The sequence below is a fragment of the Musa acuminata genome, chromosome BXJ2-2 (assembly GCF_036884655.1).
Source record: "Musa acuminata AAA Group cultivar baxijiao chromosome BXJ2-2, Cavendish_Baxijiao_AAA, whole genome shotgun sequence".
In the NCBI taxonomy this organism is placed as follows: Eukaryota; Viridiplantae; Streptophyta; class Magnoliopsida; order Zingiberales; family Musaceae; genus Musa; species Musa acuminata.
Window position 1 is genome coordinate 26,716,086 of NC_088339.1, and position 20,443 is coordinate 26,736,528.

A 20,443-nucleotide genomic window follows, 5' to 3' on the forward strand; every position below is an offset into this window, starting at 1 on the left:
GGTAAAGCAAAGGAGGAGGGAAAAAGCATCTGATCTCCAGATTCATCTAATAAGAGGTGTCAAACATCACATCTCATTTAAATCTTCCTAATCCAAACCAATTAGATCTTAGAGTGGGAAACCAAACTTGGGATTCATTGACAGTCACATCCAGTATTTGTTGGTCAAATCTATTTACACATCATTCTCCACTATCTCAGTAACCTTTGATAAGGAACAATTTAAGATGGTTCCAAGGTTTGGACCATTATCCTCTAAAGTTGTCATTGAGCACCAGTAGCAAAAAAAGTAACTTGCCCTTCAGAGGTATTAGTTGGAGTAAATGTCCTCACTTTGCAGAACTTCTGCTAATATTCTCTTGGTTGGAAAGCAAACATAGACTTTGGCCAATAAAGATATATCTGATCTAAGTGGTCCTAGGTTTTGATGTTTTTATTGAGGTAAACACTCTGCAGGTGATCTGAGAAGGGTCGACCACTTTTTATCGATGCAATAAGCTGGCAGATTGCTTTCTCTTTCAAACCATTTGATGAGACTGCAATTGCACGCCTCTTTTATAAACCAAAGGGTAGGCCACAACGAAGATCACAACCTGCATTAGGATGTTCTTCAAATCAATTTGGTTGGTTTCTATTCAAAAGCCTTTTCCGATTAGTCTTCAGGAGCTGCCGTAACATTCTGCTACGAGTTCTCGTTTTCTTTTTTGTTTGCACGGTTCTCTGCAAATCTATTTTCTTTGAGTTGTTGTTTTGATCTGTGAGGAGTTATGATCTATATATGTTTCATACTTTGGTCAGCGAACGCTATTAAAACTGTCATAGAAATCATGCTTCAAGGAACATAATGAAGTTTGTCTCACGCTATTGCTCCATAGAGAAAGGCTGCTCATGCTGTGGTTGTCATGGAGAAGATCGGACAAGGTGTAATTGCTAAGATTTAATTGTAATGCATTTCATCGTGAGCAAACAATTTGAATTCTAGATACTGTTTTAATTGTTTTTTTTTGCCATTAATCAATCACAACGGTGTAGTCTTCACTGAATCGAAAAATATAGCAAGCTTGTTCATGAAATATGTGAAAGAAACGGGCTTCTGCATCTTTGTGCTCCAACTCCAAGTGTTACATGGCAACGAGCACAATGCTCTACTGCAGTGTCAGAATGTACATCTTGCAAGCATGAGAGTCCACCGTAACGGTGATTTGCCCTTGAAGATTGCCAATATCTGCATGCTGAACATGAATCAAGAACATGAAGCTCAGTAAGAATTTCCAGCAACATTTGGAAGATGTTTAGATCATAGAACAACAACATATATCCGATACTTACTGCCCAAAGATCACGAGCTTTAACAATAGCCGATGGTGACACAATGCCGACGATGTTAGGCCATTGGGCTGTGATCGTTGCCCTTGAGCTTCCTCGGTTCCACAGGACGACAGCCACCCTCCCGCCGCTGAGTACACCCGCCCAAACCTACACAAGCAGACAACAATTGCAACGTAAGGAAAGAATCACATCAATTCTCAAGATCTTATCTCCGAGATACATTTTCATCTTCCATTATATGCAGTCTAAATCAGAAGAGTTCTTCTTAGGGTTTGGATAACTACTCTTCCAGAATTTGATCTTTAGGATACAGAAAACAAAAGATATAAAGTAGTAATTTGTCGATGTAGTTGACATTGTCGCAGATGCATTAGACTTATGAAGTCTCCGTGTAAAAGGATTGCAGCATAAAGAAAGGAGCAAACCTCTGTATTATTGGGTCCCAAAACTAGCTTCCGCCCTTGAACTCCAAGTGAGTCTGTTGGCAGAGACCAATCAGAATGAGAACTCTTTTATATGGTCCTACTGATTGCTGTGAAGCCTATTTGAAATGGCAAATGGAATAGCATTCATTAAGCTCTTACCTTGATTAACAGCAATGACTTCTTGGTTGCTCAGTATATCGTATGCTTCTTTGGTAATTGATCTTACATCACATCCAATCAACAAGGGAGCCTAAAAGATTGCAGATCAGTAATGCAGCTGAAGGATATGATGGGAGGCAAATGTTTCCCATATCGAGAGTAAATACCTTGGCCAATGCCCATATACTAAAATGCGATCGATACTCCTCTGTTGTCATCCCGCCATTTCCGACTTCAAGCATGTCCGGATCTAACATCATTCAGACAAATATGAGAAGATGCTTTTGGTCATTGCTCACAACACTACTGCAACCATAAGAATTAATGTTAAGGTGAAGTACCATTCCAGCCACCAGGCTTTGCATAAGCTGCCCATCTATCGTTCTGATCGGCAAGCGATATCATCCTAATATATTGCAGGTAAAATACAAGTTTCTGAACGAGATTAGAGAAATCTAATGTAGCTTCTGAAACAAACATCTCGATCAGGTAATCTCTTCAACCTGTCCCATTTGTCGAAGATGTCTTCTGTTGTTCTCCAACTGTGTCCTAAAGTGCTTGCCCAAGTTGCTGGATCATCGACACCCCTGTGATGTAGTTTTTTTGCAGAGAGACAAGTCAAATTTCTCTGTTAATTTCCATCTGATGCACTGTTTGATCCAAATTCGCTGGAATAATCAGCTTAGTGCAAGCAAACTCAAATCCACGAGACAAGAGGTACAAAAATGGCTTCAGTGTCATCACAGGCACAGTGGTTAGTATGATGGCCCATTAGGAATCTAACTGCTAATTTGTCTATCAAATTTTGTGTGCAGGTTGATGTGAACAGGAAACTAATCAGAAATGCTTTGCTGCTTTAGCTGTCAAGTCAAATATGATCCCATCCACTCATTCGTATCCTAGCTAAGATTAATCTATAAATATAAAAACTCATGTTGAATTCTGCTCTTATGAACTTTTGGGGCAATCAAACCTACCATTCACATAGAGAGAAGAAAATAGGCCTTCCACTATTCTTTAGAGCTCTGCTCATCTTGGGGTACCTACGTTGCGAAGAACAATTCAGATGCCAGTTCATAAGTTTGATCACCTGCTGGAATCTGATCATTTGATATAGAAACCAACTTCTTTTTAGACATTGACCATATAGCTACCTTTCAATTGGTTTGATACCCTGGTCGTTGCAGTTGTCATACTTCAAGTAATCGATCCCCTGAAATCGAAGCCATGAGAATGCAGACATACCAAATGGCTGAGACGTTAAAGTAGGTAGTTGAAACCATTGCATACCCAGGCGGCAAAGGTCTTTGCATCCTGTTCTTCATGTCCCAAGGAGCCGGGCATTGTCTTGCTGCATGTCAGCGTCCTGAGATTTCTCACCATTAGGCTACATCTATGTTTGCTTGGAACAATAAATCTCCAAAGAACTACCGGTAGATTCATCTGAATGTAGCCCTTTGTTGCATTGTAAAATTTATGATGCTACATAGTTTTATAGGGCTATCCTATAACGCATTTAATAATATCTCAAATGCCTACTCATTAAATAAGTCCTGCATCACAGAAAGGTACATGATTTAAGCTTTGTCTGATGCCATAAAATTAATACCCTGCATCACTGTAGATTCCAAGCTTAAGCCCTTTTCCATGCACGTAATCTGCAAGCGCCTTAATGCCAGAGGGGAATGTCGACTTCTTTGGCACTAAATTTCCCTGATAAAGCTCAAATGCGTTAGCATCATGGATTAGAACAGGAATTTGTGATAGAATACAGAAATTGAGTTCATGAGTATCCATGTGGCAGGAGAAAGGAGATGAGATGGGAAATAATTCTCACTTGAGAGTCCCTGGTGAGTTCTGCCCAGCAGTCATCTGAAAGTGATCCAGAAACCACCACCACGACAACAGGAAAACGAGTCAGTAAATTAAACCATTTACCCACTGAATCAGTCAATCAAAACGATAAGGTTGGATAGAGATAGAGGAGAAGACGACCTATGTTGACATATCGATAACCCAGATTGGCAAGTCCAGTGTTCACCAGTGCATCAGCTGCATAAGCCAGCAAAACATTTCATAGTTTAGCATCTGTTTTCATGATTTGTTTGGTAGACTGCAACGCAAGTTGGTCATCTTCTTTTTGACAGTAACTTCTGGTGGGTTGCAAAAGGGAAGAAGACGAAGACTTTTGGTGTAATATGATGATCTAATAATCCTCAGGTCAACGACGGTATTGCTGTCCCTTCACGTGTTGACTCAACTAAATATTCCCCGGACAGCACACCGACGTTATTGCAAATGACTTTGCATCATACCAAGGATTAGGTCGGGTGGGTACAGCAACATGAACAAAACCTAAAACACGAAGAGAAGAAGAGAGACGAGTGGTACCAGTTTCTCTGATGGTCTGCTCGTTGATGTTGCATTGGAAATGGTTCCAGCTGTTCCACCTGATCCAGTTTTTTCAGATCAGTATCGGTATCACATATATGCACAAAGTCAATTTGTTGCTTCAAAGATAGAGCAAAAATGATTCACGTGAAGTGTAAAGAACAAACAACAATGTTCTACGGAAGAAAAAGGATGATTTGTTTTCTCTTTTGAGGAACAATACTCATAAAAGAAGAACATGAACGTTCCTACAACAAAAACTCCCACGTGAATAGATAACAAGGTTTGCCTATGAAGCACTGTTGCAGGAGAAGATAATTACCCCATGGGAGGAGTCCGGCCGAGGCCATCGTCCAACACGCTTCTCCTCTCCACCGCCGATGCCCCACGTTTCGTGACTCTGCCTTCCGATACGATCATCGGAAGCAAGACGAAGAGCAGGAGAGTTGTCATCGTTGCCTCACCTCCAGCTCGAGCCATCCTGATATCCAACCCAAAGTCACCATACACCGATATTTATACAGCATCAACGTATGGAGAGAGGAGTGGGCGAAGAGAGAAAGGTGCAGTTCGTCGATGACCTGTTCCACCAATGAAGTGCGACGGATGGCGTGGGACCCGCCACGGCGGTAGCGACCGTAGTCAAGGTGGGTGACGTACCTCGGCGTCGCGTCAAGGGGTACACCTAATTAGCTCAAACCAGCTCCCCGAATCGTATGCAATGTATGTTACGGACTTATCCAGATTGGTGGGAAGGGAAAGAATGTATTCGTTAGGATAAACAGTGATATGCTGTAATAAATGCATCATCACAGTGCAATCGAAGACGATTAATTATCGTCGCCACCATCATTTGGTCATCACAATTCCCGACGTTGTTCTCGTCATCGTCATCATTAATTTTCCATAACAATTATCGCTATCACCACTCATATATTTTTAGTGTTATTACTATTGTTATCATTATTCATTACTATAATTACTATCACTATTTCCACCACTATCATCGGTATTTCGAATGTCATTATCGTTGTTGTTGTTGTAATCTTCATAGTCATCATTATTAACAGCTTCCGTTTCTACCATTATCGCTATGACTATCTTTAGTTGGTGGGTGAAAGAAAAAAAAAAGATAGAAGAAAAAGTGGTTTTAGATTTCCACGAAGAGATTAATTGGGAAAGAAAAATAAATATGAATATGGCAATGAACAAATTAAGTAAACACCATCATATTAACTACATAAAATTTGACTCCATATATGTTGTATATTGTTTCTATAAAATTTGAATCCATATCTGCTATATATTGTTTCTATAAATGATTATAAATTTTAGTATTCATTGAGCAAATTTGGTTGTCGATTCAACCGAATGAAATTGATCCTGACAAGTCCATTTATCGAGTACTGTCACTATAAAATAAATAAAGACAGTTGAGTATATAAAGATTGGACCTAAAAATAATTTTAAAATAGAAAATGTCCATGTATCTCCTCTCATTTTTAATTCAAGGATAGAAGATGTGTATATTTTGGGGATCTTGATTATTGTTATTGTTTTCGCCCTACATGAATGCTTAGCATATAAATAAGATGTACGTTAAACCTTTTATGCTTGATAGGCATATTACATGCAAACATGATGATTTGGGATGCATCAAATGCTTCAATTATGTTTTATCATGAATCGATACCTCATATGTCAATGAAATATTTTGAGATACATCGAATATTTCATATGTTTTCTTATCTTAGATCGATATAACACACAAATGAGATGCTTTGAGATGTATCAAATGCAGTAAATACTTTTTTGCCCTAGGTAATGCATCACATACAAATGAGATGCTTTGGAATTCATTAAACGCTTCAAATGTTTTATTGTTACAATGAGACATTTGGGATATGTCAGGTGCTTCAATTTTATTTTATTTTTTTCACCTAGGTGGATGCGTCTCACGTGTTAAAGTAGATCTAGCTATTTGACATGTTGAGAATTTAGAGCCAAACCTATAGGTCCATCGTCAACCCTTATTGTAAGTCTCAATGTTAGAAGTGAGTGGATTCAAACCTTAGATTTCTCGTAAAACTACATGAAACTAGTGGACCATTTGGTCAACGTGTTGAGTTGCCAAAAATTCCAAGTCGATGTAGTGTCGATAATCATGTTTAATCCTCCATATAATCGACATCCTTATCATTTACGCTATTGTTAACACGTAAAGGGTACCAAAGCAAAATGTAATAATAATTTAATGATTCAACCATGTCAAGTCTTAGAGGTTCAACTCTAAGCTAAAATATCTTTAGCAACTCTTATCTCAACTCACAAACCATATGAGGTATATATAAAGGCAATATTTTGTTAGCATATGATGTCATCATTGGTTGACCTATACTAAGTAACTTAGGGCTGTGGTCTCAACTTATCACGTATCGATAAAATTTTCAATAAGATCAAGAGTCAAAAGGAATTCAAAAGCAATCTAATGAAGTCTCATGAATGCTACTTACTAATGATATTTCTTCTAAAAGAGGTGTCATAATTGATAGATCCTCGATATGACATTAAGCTTTCTTCTCACCTCAACCTGCTAATCATAAGTGATATACTAGCTAATCACGTGAGTCATGGTATGAGCTAAAAGTTTAAAAAATGAATCGATGAGTCAAGATTTTGATTAAGATCATTTTAAATTAATATTGAGTTGAAATAGGGTCCGCTTATCATAAAAAACTTTTTCACTTCAAGCATGATCAAAATGAGCCTACTAAAAGGTCATGCTAGTGGCCTAAACCAGGCCTAGGAGATTGATACCATTAGGCCAGAGTCAATTGACAAGTATAAATATTATTTTATCGATATTTTTTTGACAATAATATCCTTAGGATAATAATATCATCTAGGACGATGGTAATACTATCTATAATTTAAATTTTATGATAATAAGATAGTGAAAATTTAGATTTATGATTCATCAAAATTTAATTATAATATCGCCCAATATCAGTGATGAGTGATGGTCGAACAAATCAAACGTACGTGATCCTTGTATGATTACTCCGTCACCAACCTCCACCCTATGTCATAAAAGGAGAAAACAAAAGGTATAATACTCATCTTATGTTGTGATTTCTGCATGTAGACTCTGTTTCCAATCCTGTAGAGATTTACTCTGGATTATCTGATCCGAGAAGAAATTCCACCTATTTGTAGAATCATTTCATCTAATGCACAGTCGGAAGTGTATATATGTACGAGATCAAAAACCAAGCTGCCGTCTTTTGTTTTCATATCTGAGCTGTGAGTTGCCATCCGAGATCATTGTCTGATACGAGGAGCAACACCCACGAGGACTTCAAATCACCATTCCACGACCAGGCATTCAAATTTCCAGCCAACATTTACATACATAGATTAAAGACACCACAACTTTTATTTAATTATAAACCATTCAAAGAGTTCGGCAGTTGATTACAATACTGTACTACAGAGCGAACACTCAACAACAAAGAACGTGAGAGGAGAAGAAACAGGTAGGGCTAGAGAAGTTAGTAGTCCTCGGGAGCCAAGGGCTGGTGAGTGCGGGGAGTCTCAGCCGGGATCACAAGGAACTCATAGATAAGCCCTGCAAGAGCTGCTCCTACCAAGGGGCCAACCCAGTACACCCAGTGGCTCTTCCACCTCCAGCCGACGACTGCCGGTCCGAAGGCCCGCGCGGGATTCATCGCGGCGCCGTCGAATGGCCCGCCGGCAAGGATGTTGGCGCCCAGGATGAAGCCGATGGCGAGAGGCGCGATGATGCCGAGATGGCCTCTCCTGGGATCGATCGCCGTCGCGTACACGGTGTAGACGAGCCCGAACGTCATTACGATCTCCAGCAGGACTGCGTGCCCCTCGCTGACGCCCGACGCCACCCCGAATCCCAGCGGTCTCTGCATGTCGAAAAAACATACACCGAACAACCTCACCATAAACAAACAAATGACATGTTACAGTGGATTGCAAGCGTTCCTTACCATGCCACCGGTTGCCAGCCTGAGGAGGAGAGCGGCGACGACAGCGCCGAGTAGCTGAGCCACCCAGTAGAAGACCGCCAGTATGAGAGAGATCCGGCCGCCGACAAGGGCGCCGAGTGTGACAGCAGGGTTGACATGGCCGCCGGAAATGTTGAAGGCGACGGAGACCGCGACAGATAAAGCCAGAGCGTGGGCTATGGCCACCACCACAAGCCCTCCGGCGGTGGAGGTGTCCTTGTAGAGCTTTCCTGCGACCAATTAGCCTCTACCCTTGGTAACGACACGCACGCATGTGCGTACAACGCATGTGATCTACTTACCGAGGGAGAGAACGGAGCCTTCGGCGGCGAAGACAAAGAGAGCCGTGGCGATGAACTCGGAGAGTGCCGCACGCATGGTGTCCGGGTGAACGGCATCTTCCGCGCGACCGAAGGCGAACCTGCGAGGTGGCATGGCTGCAGCTCAATCTAACTCTCAATCAGCCCTTCCTCTTTCTTCCCGGTACCGATAGACGTTCTGAACGGGGAATTGCCGAGGAGAAAAGGATGAGGATCGTGCCGAGAAGAGGGTTCCAAACGAGGAGTGAGGGGACACGTGGGAAGAAGGTTACCGAGAGGAGTGGCACGTTGAGGGTAGTGTTGAGGTGGCCAAAACCTGCTCATAGTGCAGTGCAGTCTGGTGGCTTCTTTATCTTCTTATCTTCGAGTCGTGACGCTCGGTGCGTGCTTCCTGCATGCAGGGGAAGAACTCGATGTTCCGGAGATCAGCGTTGCCTTCCCCAAAAATTGGCTTTATGTAACAGTGGTATATCTATGGATTGAGGAGTGGATACATGACCTTATCCAGTTTGCATTGGTTTTGCAAAGATCATTGCCAATTACGATGATAAAATGTGAGAGCTGCTCTACCAGTGCGTGTCGCCTCTCGTGTAGTAAAGGAGAAGCACAGTTTCCACAGGAAGTGGAGTGGCCAAGGACTTGCACTTGTCAGCAAAACCAGCCATGCACCAAAAGATATCAATTCACATCAAGATCGGTTTGAAACAATATTGCTTTTGATTTCGTGCATTATGTGTGATCAAGTTGGTATTCCAAGCACAGGCCCAGGCCCAGGCCCATATCGCTTAAAATTTGAATTACCGGGTTGGATGCCCCCGTGTTCCAAAAGCCGAAGAGATGCCTCTTTTCGAACGGCTATTTTGCCTTAATGGTCTTTCTCACGTCTAGGACTAACGCGAAATCCTTACGTGATGAGGTGTCGTGCGAAGATGCTGTGGTATTTGATGTGGGGCCTACTCGTAAAATTCCTTGACCGTAAATTCTACACGTGAGATTTGCCATAGGTCGTAACATTATATCTTCTCCGCGGTCGCTCCTTTCTCTAGCTGTCGAAGAAACCCTACCTCTCCCGTCGAAGTCCTCGCTCTCGTCTCGTTCTCTCCGCTCGATCCGTCGCGAGTTCTGCGGGCCGTCCGAGATCTACCGCTTCTGTTTGTTCTCCACATCGGATCTTGATTCCTGACCCTAGTTTTTCTCCGCATCTTCAGGTTTGGTATAGTCGACCTTAATCTTCTCTTTATACCTTATAGTATTTGGGTATCCCAGGCACCGCTAGATTTGTTAGCTCATTTCTTGCGTATTTGTATTGCTTTGTGCATGTCACGTGGTTTAAATTTTGGATTATTTGAAGCAATCTTGATCTGTTGTGGTTCAAATGAGTTTGTTCTCACATGAGGGCGTGTGGCTGCATCAAATAGCTCTACATTTGACTATTCCTGTTAGTTGAAATTTTTGCAGAGTTAATTAAAACTTATGGAGCATGAAGGATGCAAGATGAACACTCCTACTAACTTGGGGTCTGGGGTGACACTGCCTGTGATGTCAAACAAGAAAGATTCGGATAGCGAATCTCTTGAAGACATGAAAATTGATCAAAAGCAAGGACTTGGAAGTAGCCTTGCAACTCCAACACCTGAGAAACCTGAGTGGAGCAGCAAAGCAAGAGTAATTTCTTCTCTTTCTAGGAAACAACTTGCTGAAGATTTAAGAAATGAAGGTGATGGTGACCAATCTGCTTTTTTTTTCAAGTTTGTAAAATTTTGACTCGCTTTCTGATACAAATTCTTTGGTCTCAGAGCCAGTCGAACAAAATGGTCTTTCGCATGGACAAAAGAAGGAACATAAATCAGATGAACTTCCAGAGAAGTGTGTTACATGATATTACATCCTTATTTTATTTTTTTTTGCAACCAGTAGTGATCGCATGCCTTTAATAACAGTTACCAGATTTTGGCTGAACTATTTAGTCGATTAGAGACTTCTACAAGGTTGCTTGGGTTGCGTAAGTTGTTGCCAACTTTTCGCAACATTTGCACACAGGTGGAGGTCTTGACGAAGAGGTACTAGAATGTTATGTTAAGCATTTGAAGAAACATTGTTTTACTCATTCATATGGCTTCTCTTTTGCCAGGAAGATTCTATACAGCCATATTGCACAGATGAAATATATCTTCCCTGAAGCAATTCAGACAGAAAAGATACTTGTACATGACAAGGAGAGCTTATTAGTCATTCCAGATATGAAGATTACTCTACTAAAAGAGGTTGCGGATCATAATTCACATTCCTGCCAATCTGCATCCGTCGCTTTATGCAAAACCTTTCGTGCAAGGCTCTTGGATTTCTTCATTACACATCCAGAGGTATTCTTCCATGATGCTTTAATCCAGGCCTAGTTGTTATCTGAACAAATGAGGGTTACTGAAAGCAATTGTTTATTGTTTTCTATTAAATTCTTTGGTATTTGACTTCTAAATGCTGTAAATTGAAAATTTCACTTGTTTTTTCTTGCAAAAGGTTGAGAAAATTTCTTGTGGTTTTGTAGTTTTTAGATGATATGCTTTATGGAAGAGTTAATTGAAAGATATTGTATTATATAATAGATCATTTTACTGCTTATACTTGATTAAAAATGAATATTATAACTCTGAAGCAGGGTTCATACAGTCAATATTATATGTTAAAATGGATTATGTGTCATACTTGTTGGAGGTGATTGAAGTACCATAGGTTTGGTATAATGCGTTTTGTAATTGAGTTGGTATATGTGCTTAATATGACTTGGATATTTTAGTAGAATTCTTGTATCAATTTGTTGATCTTTTTAGAAGTATTTGATAAAATCGTTTCAGTTCTCACTTCTATGTCTGCAATGCATTTTTATGATGTTAAAATTGAATATGTCTTCCTATCTATTTGATCTAGTGGCTCTGCATACAATTCCTGATGAGCCTTTGTATGATTGATGTGTTAATTAATTGTCAGCACTAATTATGGATTTTGTGATGAGGAAAAAAATAATTGCATAGTACACACCTGCATAAAGACAGGAAATTAGAATAAGTGATGACAATCTTGAAGCACGTAAGCCTGAGGATCAACACATATGTTTCCAGTGCAGCAACACCACTAGTTGGCGGCCTTTTTGTATCCCCTGCAGATTTGATAGTTTGACGATTAGATCATTTACTTTCTGATTTTTTCTTCACAATTTTCAATTGTCAAGAATGGAAAATTTTGTTATCTAAACATTGCGTTCTTTAACCACTTGGTTGCATCATCATTATTATTGTTGTTGTTGTTGTTAGTAGATTAAGCTATTCCAGAATTTCACAGAAGGTAAATGGTCCTTTTGCTGAACTTTCACTTACATGGTTTCTTCAAGAACTTATGTTTTTCCTTGGTTGTCTGGATAATAGGGTACTGATATCCCTGAGGCCAAGCTACCAGAGCCATTCAATCAAAGAAGCCATAGTCTGCCTCTAGAATTATTACCTGAGAATTCTTGCATTGAACCACGAGAAATTTCTGCTGAGCTTGGATTCTTGTCAAATTCTTCTCTCTTACCATCATCATTTAAAAGGCAATTTTCTAAAAAAGGTGTCATATCAGAAACTCATACAACTCAAGTACTTGCTGCTTCAGTTTCGTTTAAATCTACAAGCAGTTGTGATGCGGCCAAGGAGGGCAGTAGCCCCCCAAAGTTTGATAGCCTTTCTTCTGGTTTGGCCAAAAATTCATCTGCTGATATGACCTCTAATTCAGATAGCCCCACGATTTTCCAGTATTTTGAAAGCACACCTGTGAAAGGTGCTTTACAATTAGGCGAGATGACAGACACTCCAGCTCAGCAGACACCCAAAAGACCAGTTCCAACTCCTCATGAAAAGTTGACTACCGAAAGTGAAGAGTCAGTTGATGAAGCCAGATTGACTACGTCAGCTCGTAGGTCGCTTATTTACTCTACAAACATGGAGGAAACTGTCAAAGGTTCAGTTATCAATACATCTCAGAAATGCATGGTTGCTGAACATTCTTCACATGAAGCTCCATCTACTAGAAGTTATATTTGGGAAGAAGAAACTGGAAAATCCCGTACCCATCTGGTAGACATGGTATGTTTATTGTAGTGATTATGATGTGGCCAATGTGCAGTAATGTTAGTCTCGTCTTATGTTCTTGTTCGTGTGTCTTTATTAGTAATTGCATATGGCCTGAAATTTCTAGGTTTTGTGTAGCTTGACTCATAACTTATTGCCTCAGTATGTAAAATGTTGCCTCCAAATTAAGTGATAGCATTGTGCTGAATGTGCATTCCATAGAGGTGCTTACATTTAAGATTCTAAAAACTTGTTTATCATCAAGTTCGAAGATGTTGGTTATATATGTTGCTACTTAAGTGTCACATATCATTCTTGCACGAAATTTTGTTTTCATTGACATCCACATGGAGTGACACTGACTGACATAGGTTGATGCATGTTTTGATTAGTTTGTAGCCTTCTATATGATATGCGAACTTGTGCGATACTTGGTGATGATATATATCTATCAAGATTTTAACGTTATACCATGACATAGCAATGACTTAGTATCATTGTTGCAAACCCTTTTGTAACATTCTTTCTTTTAATTACGACCACATTCTTTTATAACCCTTTTATAACATTCTTTCTTTTAATTACGGTCACATTCTTGTTTTGCAAATCAGGCATTCGTGAGCATCAGGTTCAGTCTTTTAATCAGTCAATGTAGTTTGTTTGATATTACATAATAAATTGACTTCTGATATATAATTATAGGTACATAATCTAACAGCTGCAAATTCTAAGGATTACAAGTTGGTCCAAATGGGAGATAGGAAGCACAATGAGATGCTAGCTGGTTTGTCAGAAACATTTGATGCAATCTGCTTCATTTCTCGGTCCATCAACTGTTCAATAATCACAAAGGAGGAGCTTTTGCACAAAATACTTTCTAATAACTTGGAAATTGAGGAGACCAGTATGATTTTTTTTGACAACCTATTCTTATATTGGAATCTTTCTTTTTTTCATGCCAGATGGTTAACTATTCTAATGTGTTTGCATGGCAGGAGAAGCAGAGGAGCACTTGAGTTTATTAGAACGTCTACTTCCAGATTGGATTTCTAAGAAGGATGCATCTAATGGCCAGCATTTTTATCGGCAAGTTATTTCTAACCAAGTCATTCGAATTATGTTTTCTTGCAAGAATTTCCATTAGATCTCTGGACAATCTAAACTCAATGTTACCTGAGTTAGAAATCCAGTGAAGCACTTTCCTTTTATGCAGTGCTATGTTTTCTATTCATATCATTTTTGTTAATTTTGCAGTATCGAGCAAACATCAGATCGAGAAGCCTTACGTGCTAAGCTACTAGAAGCTTTGTGAGATTTTCTTTTCTTGTAAGAGTTACTTGATTTAGTCTAATTGCCAATTATGAGTGCACAAAGTTGAAAAGAACACCTGTAAGTGTTAAAAGTTTCTGTTTTATGCTTTTTTCTAATCAATCAGTCTTCTTTTTCTCTTATGAATGCTTTTTCTGTTAATAGCCTGTGACTATTAACAGAAAAAAGTTGGATGTCTTTTTTCTGTCTCTTTGATTATTGAAGTGCCATGAGATCTGTTTCATTTTATTTGTCGAGCAATGCAAGTTTGCATGGTACAGCTGTTCACATAATGACTATAAATGTTGGAACAACATCAGATATTCATCTTAAAATAGAAAAAACTAATTTAAGAATATAGGTGTTCCTCGTGCAGGACGCGGATCAGTTTTTCTTTTTTCAAGCTTTTTCTCCAGACTCTTAAAAGGTTTTATGGACCACAAACGTGTCCATAAAAACTGGGAACTGTGAGGGCATGAGTGGGATGATGGCCTGATCCTTCTCATCAGCTGACCTTTAATAATAGTTAATATAATGGGAGAGAAAAAGGAGAGCAAAGTGAACTGAGGACACTGAGGAAAGGTTGGCTGTAGGCCAAGCGAAGTAAATTCTGCTTCGACTTTACTGAGGCACGAACACAATCCTTGAGTAAAATGGTTTTATGATGATTTATAGCAGTAGAGGAATCGCTGGCGAGTGATGATTTCCAGCAGCAGAGGAAACAGTGGGCAAATGAAATGGTTTTCAGATGCTCGGAGGCCGAGAAGGGACAGCATCTCTGCCTCCACCACTGTCAATACCCGCATTAAAAAGTGGAATTTAGGGACCCCCGAGGCAATGTAGCCCCTACAAAGTGATCGAATCAAAGTACTCTGAGGCTTTGAAAATATTAGTCGATAAGGCTCGACATTCCACTTGCATCTCTCAGACAGAAATGTATAGTTTAAGCAGGTAGCAGCAGCTACTTAGCTATTTCTTTAATCCATGCGAGTCTTTATCTCAACCATGTGATCGTGACAAACATTGATCTAAATCACACATAGGTATGGGAGAAGTAAGAGCAAGAAGCTACAATATGACCAACTGTAGCACTGCAGCGCTCATCTTCCTTTATCCATGTGATGACCAAAACCTCGCCATATTCCATAACACGGCGGACCCAGAATCTTAAACAAAGCAAAAGAGAGATCAAAAGCGAGCATCTCCCCCGCCCTTGTCTGTCCTATATAGCTCTGCAACGTCCACTATACCCTCAGAGTTATCCAACAAGCCTCTTTTTACCTCACCTCCCTCCCCCCCTCCCGCTCTCTCTACTTAGAAAAGGATTGAGTCGGGCGAGACAACTCTTAGCAGTGGGGTGTTCTCTTACGTCCCTCAGAGGTTGAAGAATCTTATTCCATTTGCTGGTCTGTGAGGTGGCGGGGATGGCTGTGGCCGTTGGAGCAGTGGCGGCAACCTTGGGAGAGGCTGGGGTGGCGCTGGCAGGAGGGAAGAGGAGGTTTAGAAGCCTTTACTGGCGGCTCAGGGCAGAGATAAGGAGGCAGCTGGGGAAAGCAAGGGAGAGCAAGCAGCGCTTCAGCTTCCACTATGACCCTTTCAGCTATGCCCTCAACTTCGACGACGGTTGCAGCTCCTCCGGCTTCCTGTCCCTGTAGCTTCTGGTTTGTCTTTTGTAGCTATGAGTGATGTATATAGGGAAGTGTTGCAGTAGTAATGAGTGGTTTGACGGCCTTTCGAAAGCCTGTTTCTGGTTTTCTGTCGCTGGGTTGGAATGAAAGGAAGCGGAGCTTGATGCAGCAAAAGGGTGAACGAACTCATGGCAGCTCATCGATGCTGATGTTTTGAGCCAGAAGTTTCTCTTTGTATATTTCTCCTTGATTACTGTCTGTTTCTTTCGTTGAATGCTCTTCTAAACCATCAATCAAGTTCTACTCGACTGTTCTTCCCGAGCAAACGTAGGAAGTGATCTTACAAAGAAAAAAAAAAAAAAAGAGTTCATTCTAAAGAACAAAACTCGAGAAGGAATTGCGAGTAGCAGTGTCTCTGCTTCTTCTACCGCTGCTGCCGTCTTAGGATCAGGAGAACAGATGAACCGTAGAAAGGCCATTATGGCTTCTTTGATTCCACTGTTCTTCTGCTGCTTCTCTGTTCTGAACCCTCACCCTTCAATGCAACTGTATTGAGGAGGGTGGCACGTGCCACAGGCCCACAACTGCTTGATAAAACTCTCTTGATTACAGGCACAAGGATTTGCTGCTTTCTATTTCCACACACGGTGAAGAATATGGTCACCGAGCTCATTGCTTGACAAGTCCAAGAATTCCAGCTTCAGTATCTGTCCTAAGCTAGACATGAACTTTGCCATGGATCTACTAAGAACCTCTGTGTAGCCTAACCAAGATCTGATATGGATCATGATATTTGGCCTTTGATGCTATACATAAGCAAATGAATTAATGCACTTGAGAGCCAGATTGAGGACATTAAACTAATCTATGAGCTACAGTAAACAAGCTTCAGATGATGCAGAATAAGCCTTCTGGCTAAGAGACCGCATGTACTCATGGAGCATATTCTGTGGGATCATCTCATCTCCTCGTCGACATCGAGCTCCACTAACGTATCCATGCAAGAGTGGCATATTCTCCTCTGCCAGTTTCGTCCCAGCTATCTGTATATTCTAGGCGATCGATCCCGGTATATCTGGAGCCCATGGCCACCTCAAGTATACCACCATTCCACAATTCTTCTCGGGGTGCTATCCTCCATGATCATCAGATGCCCTATAAGCTTCTGTGCGTGCGGCCTTCTTCTGTGCATCTTCTTCCGAGCCTTCTGATAGCATACGTGAGTTTTAACAGCTGCATTCAAACTCGATCCCTTTGTTTCTCTGTTTCGCGTATTGCAGATCAACTCTTCAATGATGCTACACGACCATGCTTTCTAACATAGCATCCTAATACTTGATGGAATTTACATGAAAATATTTGTTGTCGAGTCCATAAATTATACATCGAAGGAGTGATTGTCGTTGATGATTTGCAGTTGACAGATACGATGATGTTTCATCTGCCCTGTTTTTGCACACCACCAAAATATTAAATACGTTGACTTATGTTTGGTGATGATCTTTCATAGGCATTTATTCGAAGAAATCTTAGTTCTATTATCATTTCTGAAAACTGACAACGTATGCGAGAACACTTACGGGCGATGAGTCCAAAGTCTTTGTAGATAGTGATAAATAGTGTCTTAGATGCTTTCTTATCAGGTAAAGCATAACAGCATCTCTTTCCGGAGGATGACAATTTAGCCTTCAAACTTAATAGTTTTGATTATTTAAAGGTCGAACACACAGATGTCCAAAGTCACGTACGTGCCTGATTGATAATACGCTTACTTATATAGAGCGAGTAGACTATTGCTTGCTCACGCATCAGACCAGGTGACGTGATAGAGTCCCACGTCTGTGGAGATCCCCAGCGCTTTCCACACGGCAGGGGAACCATCCACAACGTTGTTCGGACAAGGCGGCTGGAAGTCATGCTCGTCATCACATCCATTCACCGAGTCGCACTCGTCCACCACCTTGGCAAGAACAGACCTCCCATTAGCGTGGATCCTAATCATCTGATGGCAGCGGCTTCCACCGGCGTACCACCCGGTGGACAGCGCGACCACCATCTCCTTGTCACTGTGGTAACTATTGTCGCACTCCGACGGGCCACCTCCGTCGCAGTTCTCCTCGAAGCAGTTGACGGTCAGCTTCGCATGGGTGTGTCCGGTGATGGGTGGCGAACAGCGGTACTGCGGGTACGACTTGCCGGCCTCGCAGCAATCAGAGCTGTAGCCCGGGTCGCAGTGGCCGGGCCTGCCCGGTAGGTGTCCGCTGGGATGGCAACTAGCCAGTTGACGGTGTGAGCTTGCATGATAGAGATTCATGAGAGCTACAAGTAGCAGTATCGTCATAAGCAGCAGTGAAGATTTGGCCATCTCTCGCTTACTCCTTGTGAGTAAGAACTGCTCCAAAGGATCGATCTTTGGTTTGAATGTGGATTGATAGCTATATATAGACTGCTTGTTAGAACCAATCAAAGGTTCTGCAATATTAAACTGGATAGAAGAGGGAAGAGATTAGTGGAGAAAAAGAGGCAAAACTCAATTTTCTATTAAATCTGATCTCGGTTTTATCTGCCATGCATTCCGACATTACATTGATAACATCTAATATAAGACAATAGGATTATGCAACAAGAACCTCCTTCGACATCCAAGTTTCTAATTAAAGAAAAGCTCAAACTATAATCTGATAGATAACAACAAACTTTACCTATCAAATCTAAATTATATTCTAATTTCTAACCACTTGTTCTATAAGTTCCAACATTAATGTGAGCGGACGGTTGGCTGCCATGACGACCATAACTATAGGGGATTCACGGCTTCTTTAAGCTTAGATCCTATTCATTCATGGTGAGTAAACTAGAATAAGTATGCTATCGGAGACCATTAGCATCGTTTTAATCTTTTTATTCTTTATTCATCATCACACTACCGATCACGCGTATTTATATCAATAAAGTAGAAAGTTTCTTGGATGATTTTCCTAAAAACAATATACTTTTTGAGGATTTTCAACTAGTCGGTTGCTCATTGCCTTCGTCCAACCAAAGAGGCCCCATTGCCATTGCCCCACAAGACCCTTTTCACCTTTCTTTATGCCCTCCCCTCCCTCTCGTCGATCGTCGACCTTAGCGGAGGAGAAGGAGATTAAGGGGAAGGAGGCAGCCTCGGTGCGGCTTCCGCACCCTCCTCCCTCGCATGGTTCATCATCTAGTCTCCCGTTCGAATAGGTGGCACCATCCATTCCCTTGCCCGAGCCCTGTCGATCATGCCCACATTGCCCAGGCCCTTGCCTCCATAGTGCTCGTTGACCTCAATGGAGGGGAAGGAGGTTGATGAGGGTGGTGTGGCCTTAGCAGTACGACGATAATGACAGACAAGGACGAGAGCAAAGACGATGACGAAGGTGAGGGCTGAGATAGTGTGGGCACGATAGGTGAGGGATGACCTAATAAGGAAGGAGGCAGGGAACAGTTCGATGACCAACGTGACGGGAGGTGGTGAGGATAATGACGAGAGCCTTGCCATTGCAAATACTGACGAAAAGCATTTACATGATTATTAAAAATAGAGGACACCATCTCCAAAAAAAAAAAGAAAAAAGAAAGAAAACATGAGCACCTCCTAAAAAGCAAAAAAAAAAAAAAAAACACGAGCTTCTCATGAAAATTTCCCAAGTTTGTTTGTACTACAACACTTGGTACAAGTATGTTATTATATTCATACTTAAATCGTCGATATCCCCTTTCAACAAACTTCCTTCTCATTTGCCCTCATATTCATAGGAAAATTATTCTTTGTGTATTTAAATTTAGTTAGCATAGAATCTAGCATTAGACGACCAACTCAAGTAAGCCATAAACAAGATGAATCGTAAAGCTTGTGTCAATAGTTGAGGACATGAGGATTATGTTTGGAGTCCTTATTAAGCAAGTAGCACTAAATCCCATAAACAGATAAAATGAAACTTGTATCAGCTCAGCATCAGCAACCTTTTACCAAAGAGAACGCTTTCATGATTCAAATCCTAATCATCGGTTCACCTAATCCACCGAATACCTCGCTGTATCTTATTGTGTGTTCTCATCAGTTAGTAGTTGATGGAGGGAAACGCCAGCTTTCAACAATCAAAATATGGGAGATCTTAGGTGGGGAACTCATGACTAATCCACTGCACCTTTTGTCGGCACCTTTTCTTTGGAAATGTGCAGGTTTTGGAAGGCCAGTAGCTTGTGTTATTCATCAAATGTACCTCCAGCTCAGAACAAAGAAGTTTAATAGATAAGCCTTGTGAGATGACACCTCTCTTTTGTCCTCCTTTGACATTGGATTCACTTTTTCTAAGCTTTGTTCCTGGAATAAAACAACAAACATGTATTGCCTTTTGTTGTGGTTCCACGTTTGTTTGTTGATGGAAGCAAGCTTTCCAGCGTCGGAGTTCCATTAATATCGTTCTTATTTCAAAGAAAGTTGATCCTGTTAGCATTAGAATCATCATTGAACTCAAGGCCTGCAGTTTTGCTACCAAAAACAGAACGGAAAAGAAATGTAGGTGGAGAATTGTGTGGGTCAAATACTTAAAGTCTGATACAAACCTACCTTCAAATGATGAGAAGAATTATCACAATCAAGGTGCCAAGAACTGGTGAATGACAAGCATTTCAAACCTCAAATTAGGTTCACTGACCTAATTAATGTCTATAAGATAATTATTGTAGACGAAGATACTAACCTGTTCGAACATGAGAGAAG

General features: G+C 40.8%; 4 protein-coding genes across 5 annotated transcripts; 1 reads left to right on the top strand and 3 right to left on the bottom strand.

Moving 5' to 3' along the window:
• Nucleotides 1-902: 902 nt before the first annotated feature.
• LOC135604996 (alpha-galactosidase-like) lies at nucleotides 903-4,773 on the bottom strand. Its single transcript, XM_065094662.1, has 15 exons — nucleotides 4,626-4,773; nucleotides 4,304-4,362; nucleotides 3,908-3,964; nucleotides 3,750-3,784; nucleotides 3,522-3,625; nucleotides 3,203-3,278; nucleotides 3,067-3,125; nucleotides 2,890-2,955; nucleotides 2,416-2,499; nucleotides 2,254-2,318; nucleotides 2,080-2,162; nucleotides 1,913-2,003; nucleotides 1,754-1,806; nucleotides 1,329-1,475; nucleotides 903-1,231 (listed from the first exon to the last, which is right to left on the bottom strand). Exons 1-15 carry the CDS (start codon nucleotides 4,754-4,756, stop codon nucleotides 1,145-1,147), a joined length of 1,197 nt encoding a protein of 398 aa, XP_064950734.1. The 5' UTR covers nucleotides 4,757-4,773; the 3' UTR covers nucleotides 903-1,144.
• Nucleotides 4,774-7,720: 2,947 nt separating this feature from the next.
• Nucleotides 7,721-8,896, bottom strand: LOC103975851 (aquaporin TIP3-1-like). Its single transcript, XM_009390956.3, has 3 exons — nucleotides 8,643-8,896; nucleotides 8,323-8,570; nucleotides 7,721-8,238 (listed from the first exon to the last, which is right to left on the bottom strand). Exons 1-3 carry the CDS (start codon nucleotides 8,773-8,775, stop codon nucleotides 7,855-7,857), a joined length of 765 nt encoding a protein of 254 aa, XP_009389231.2. The 5' UTR covers nucleotides 8,776-8,896; the 3' UTR covers nucleotides 7,721-7,854.
• Nucleotides 8,897-9,708: 812 nt separating this feature from the next.
• LOC135605672 (CDT1-like protein a, chloroplastic) lies at nucleotides 9,709-14,211 on the top strand. Of its 2 annotated transcripts, none has more exons than XM_065096032.1 (9): nucleotides 9,709-9,868; nucleotides 10,119-10,377; nucleotides 10,457-10,526; nucleotides 10,601-10,720; nucleotides 10,792-11,023; nucleotides 12,080-12,775; nucleotides 13,463-13,664; nucleotides 13,756-13,846; nucleotides 14,015-14,211. In XM_065096032.1, the coding sequence occupies exons 2-9, from the start codon at nucleotides 10,134-10,136 to the stop codon at nucleotides 14,070-14,072; spliced, it is 1,713 nt and encodes a 570-aa protein (XP_064952104.1). In that variant the 5' UTR covers nucleotides 9,709-9,868; nucleotides 10,119-10,133; the 3' UTR covers nucleotides 14,073-14,211. The 2 variants fall into 2 exon arrangements, with proteins under 2 accessions (XP_064952104.1, XP_064952105.1); XM_065096033.1 differs by having other exon boundaries at nucleotides 9,720-9,868; nucleotides 10,104-10,377.
• A 3,286-nt stretch (nucleotides 14,212-17,497) lies between these two features.
• LOC135604997 (putative ripening-related protein 1) lies at nucleotides 17,498-18,088 on the bottom strand. Its single transcript, XM_065094663.1, has one exon. The coding sequence runs from the start codon at nucleotides 18,059-18,061 to the stop codon at nucleotides 17,498-17,500; it is 564 nt and encodes a 187-aa protein (XP_064950735.1). The 5' UTR covers nucleotides 18,062-18,088.
• Between the last annotated feature and the right edge of the window lie 2,355 nt (nucleotides 18,089-20,443).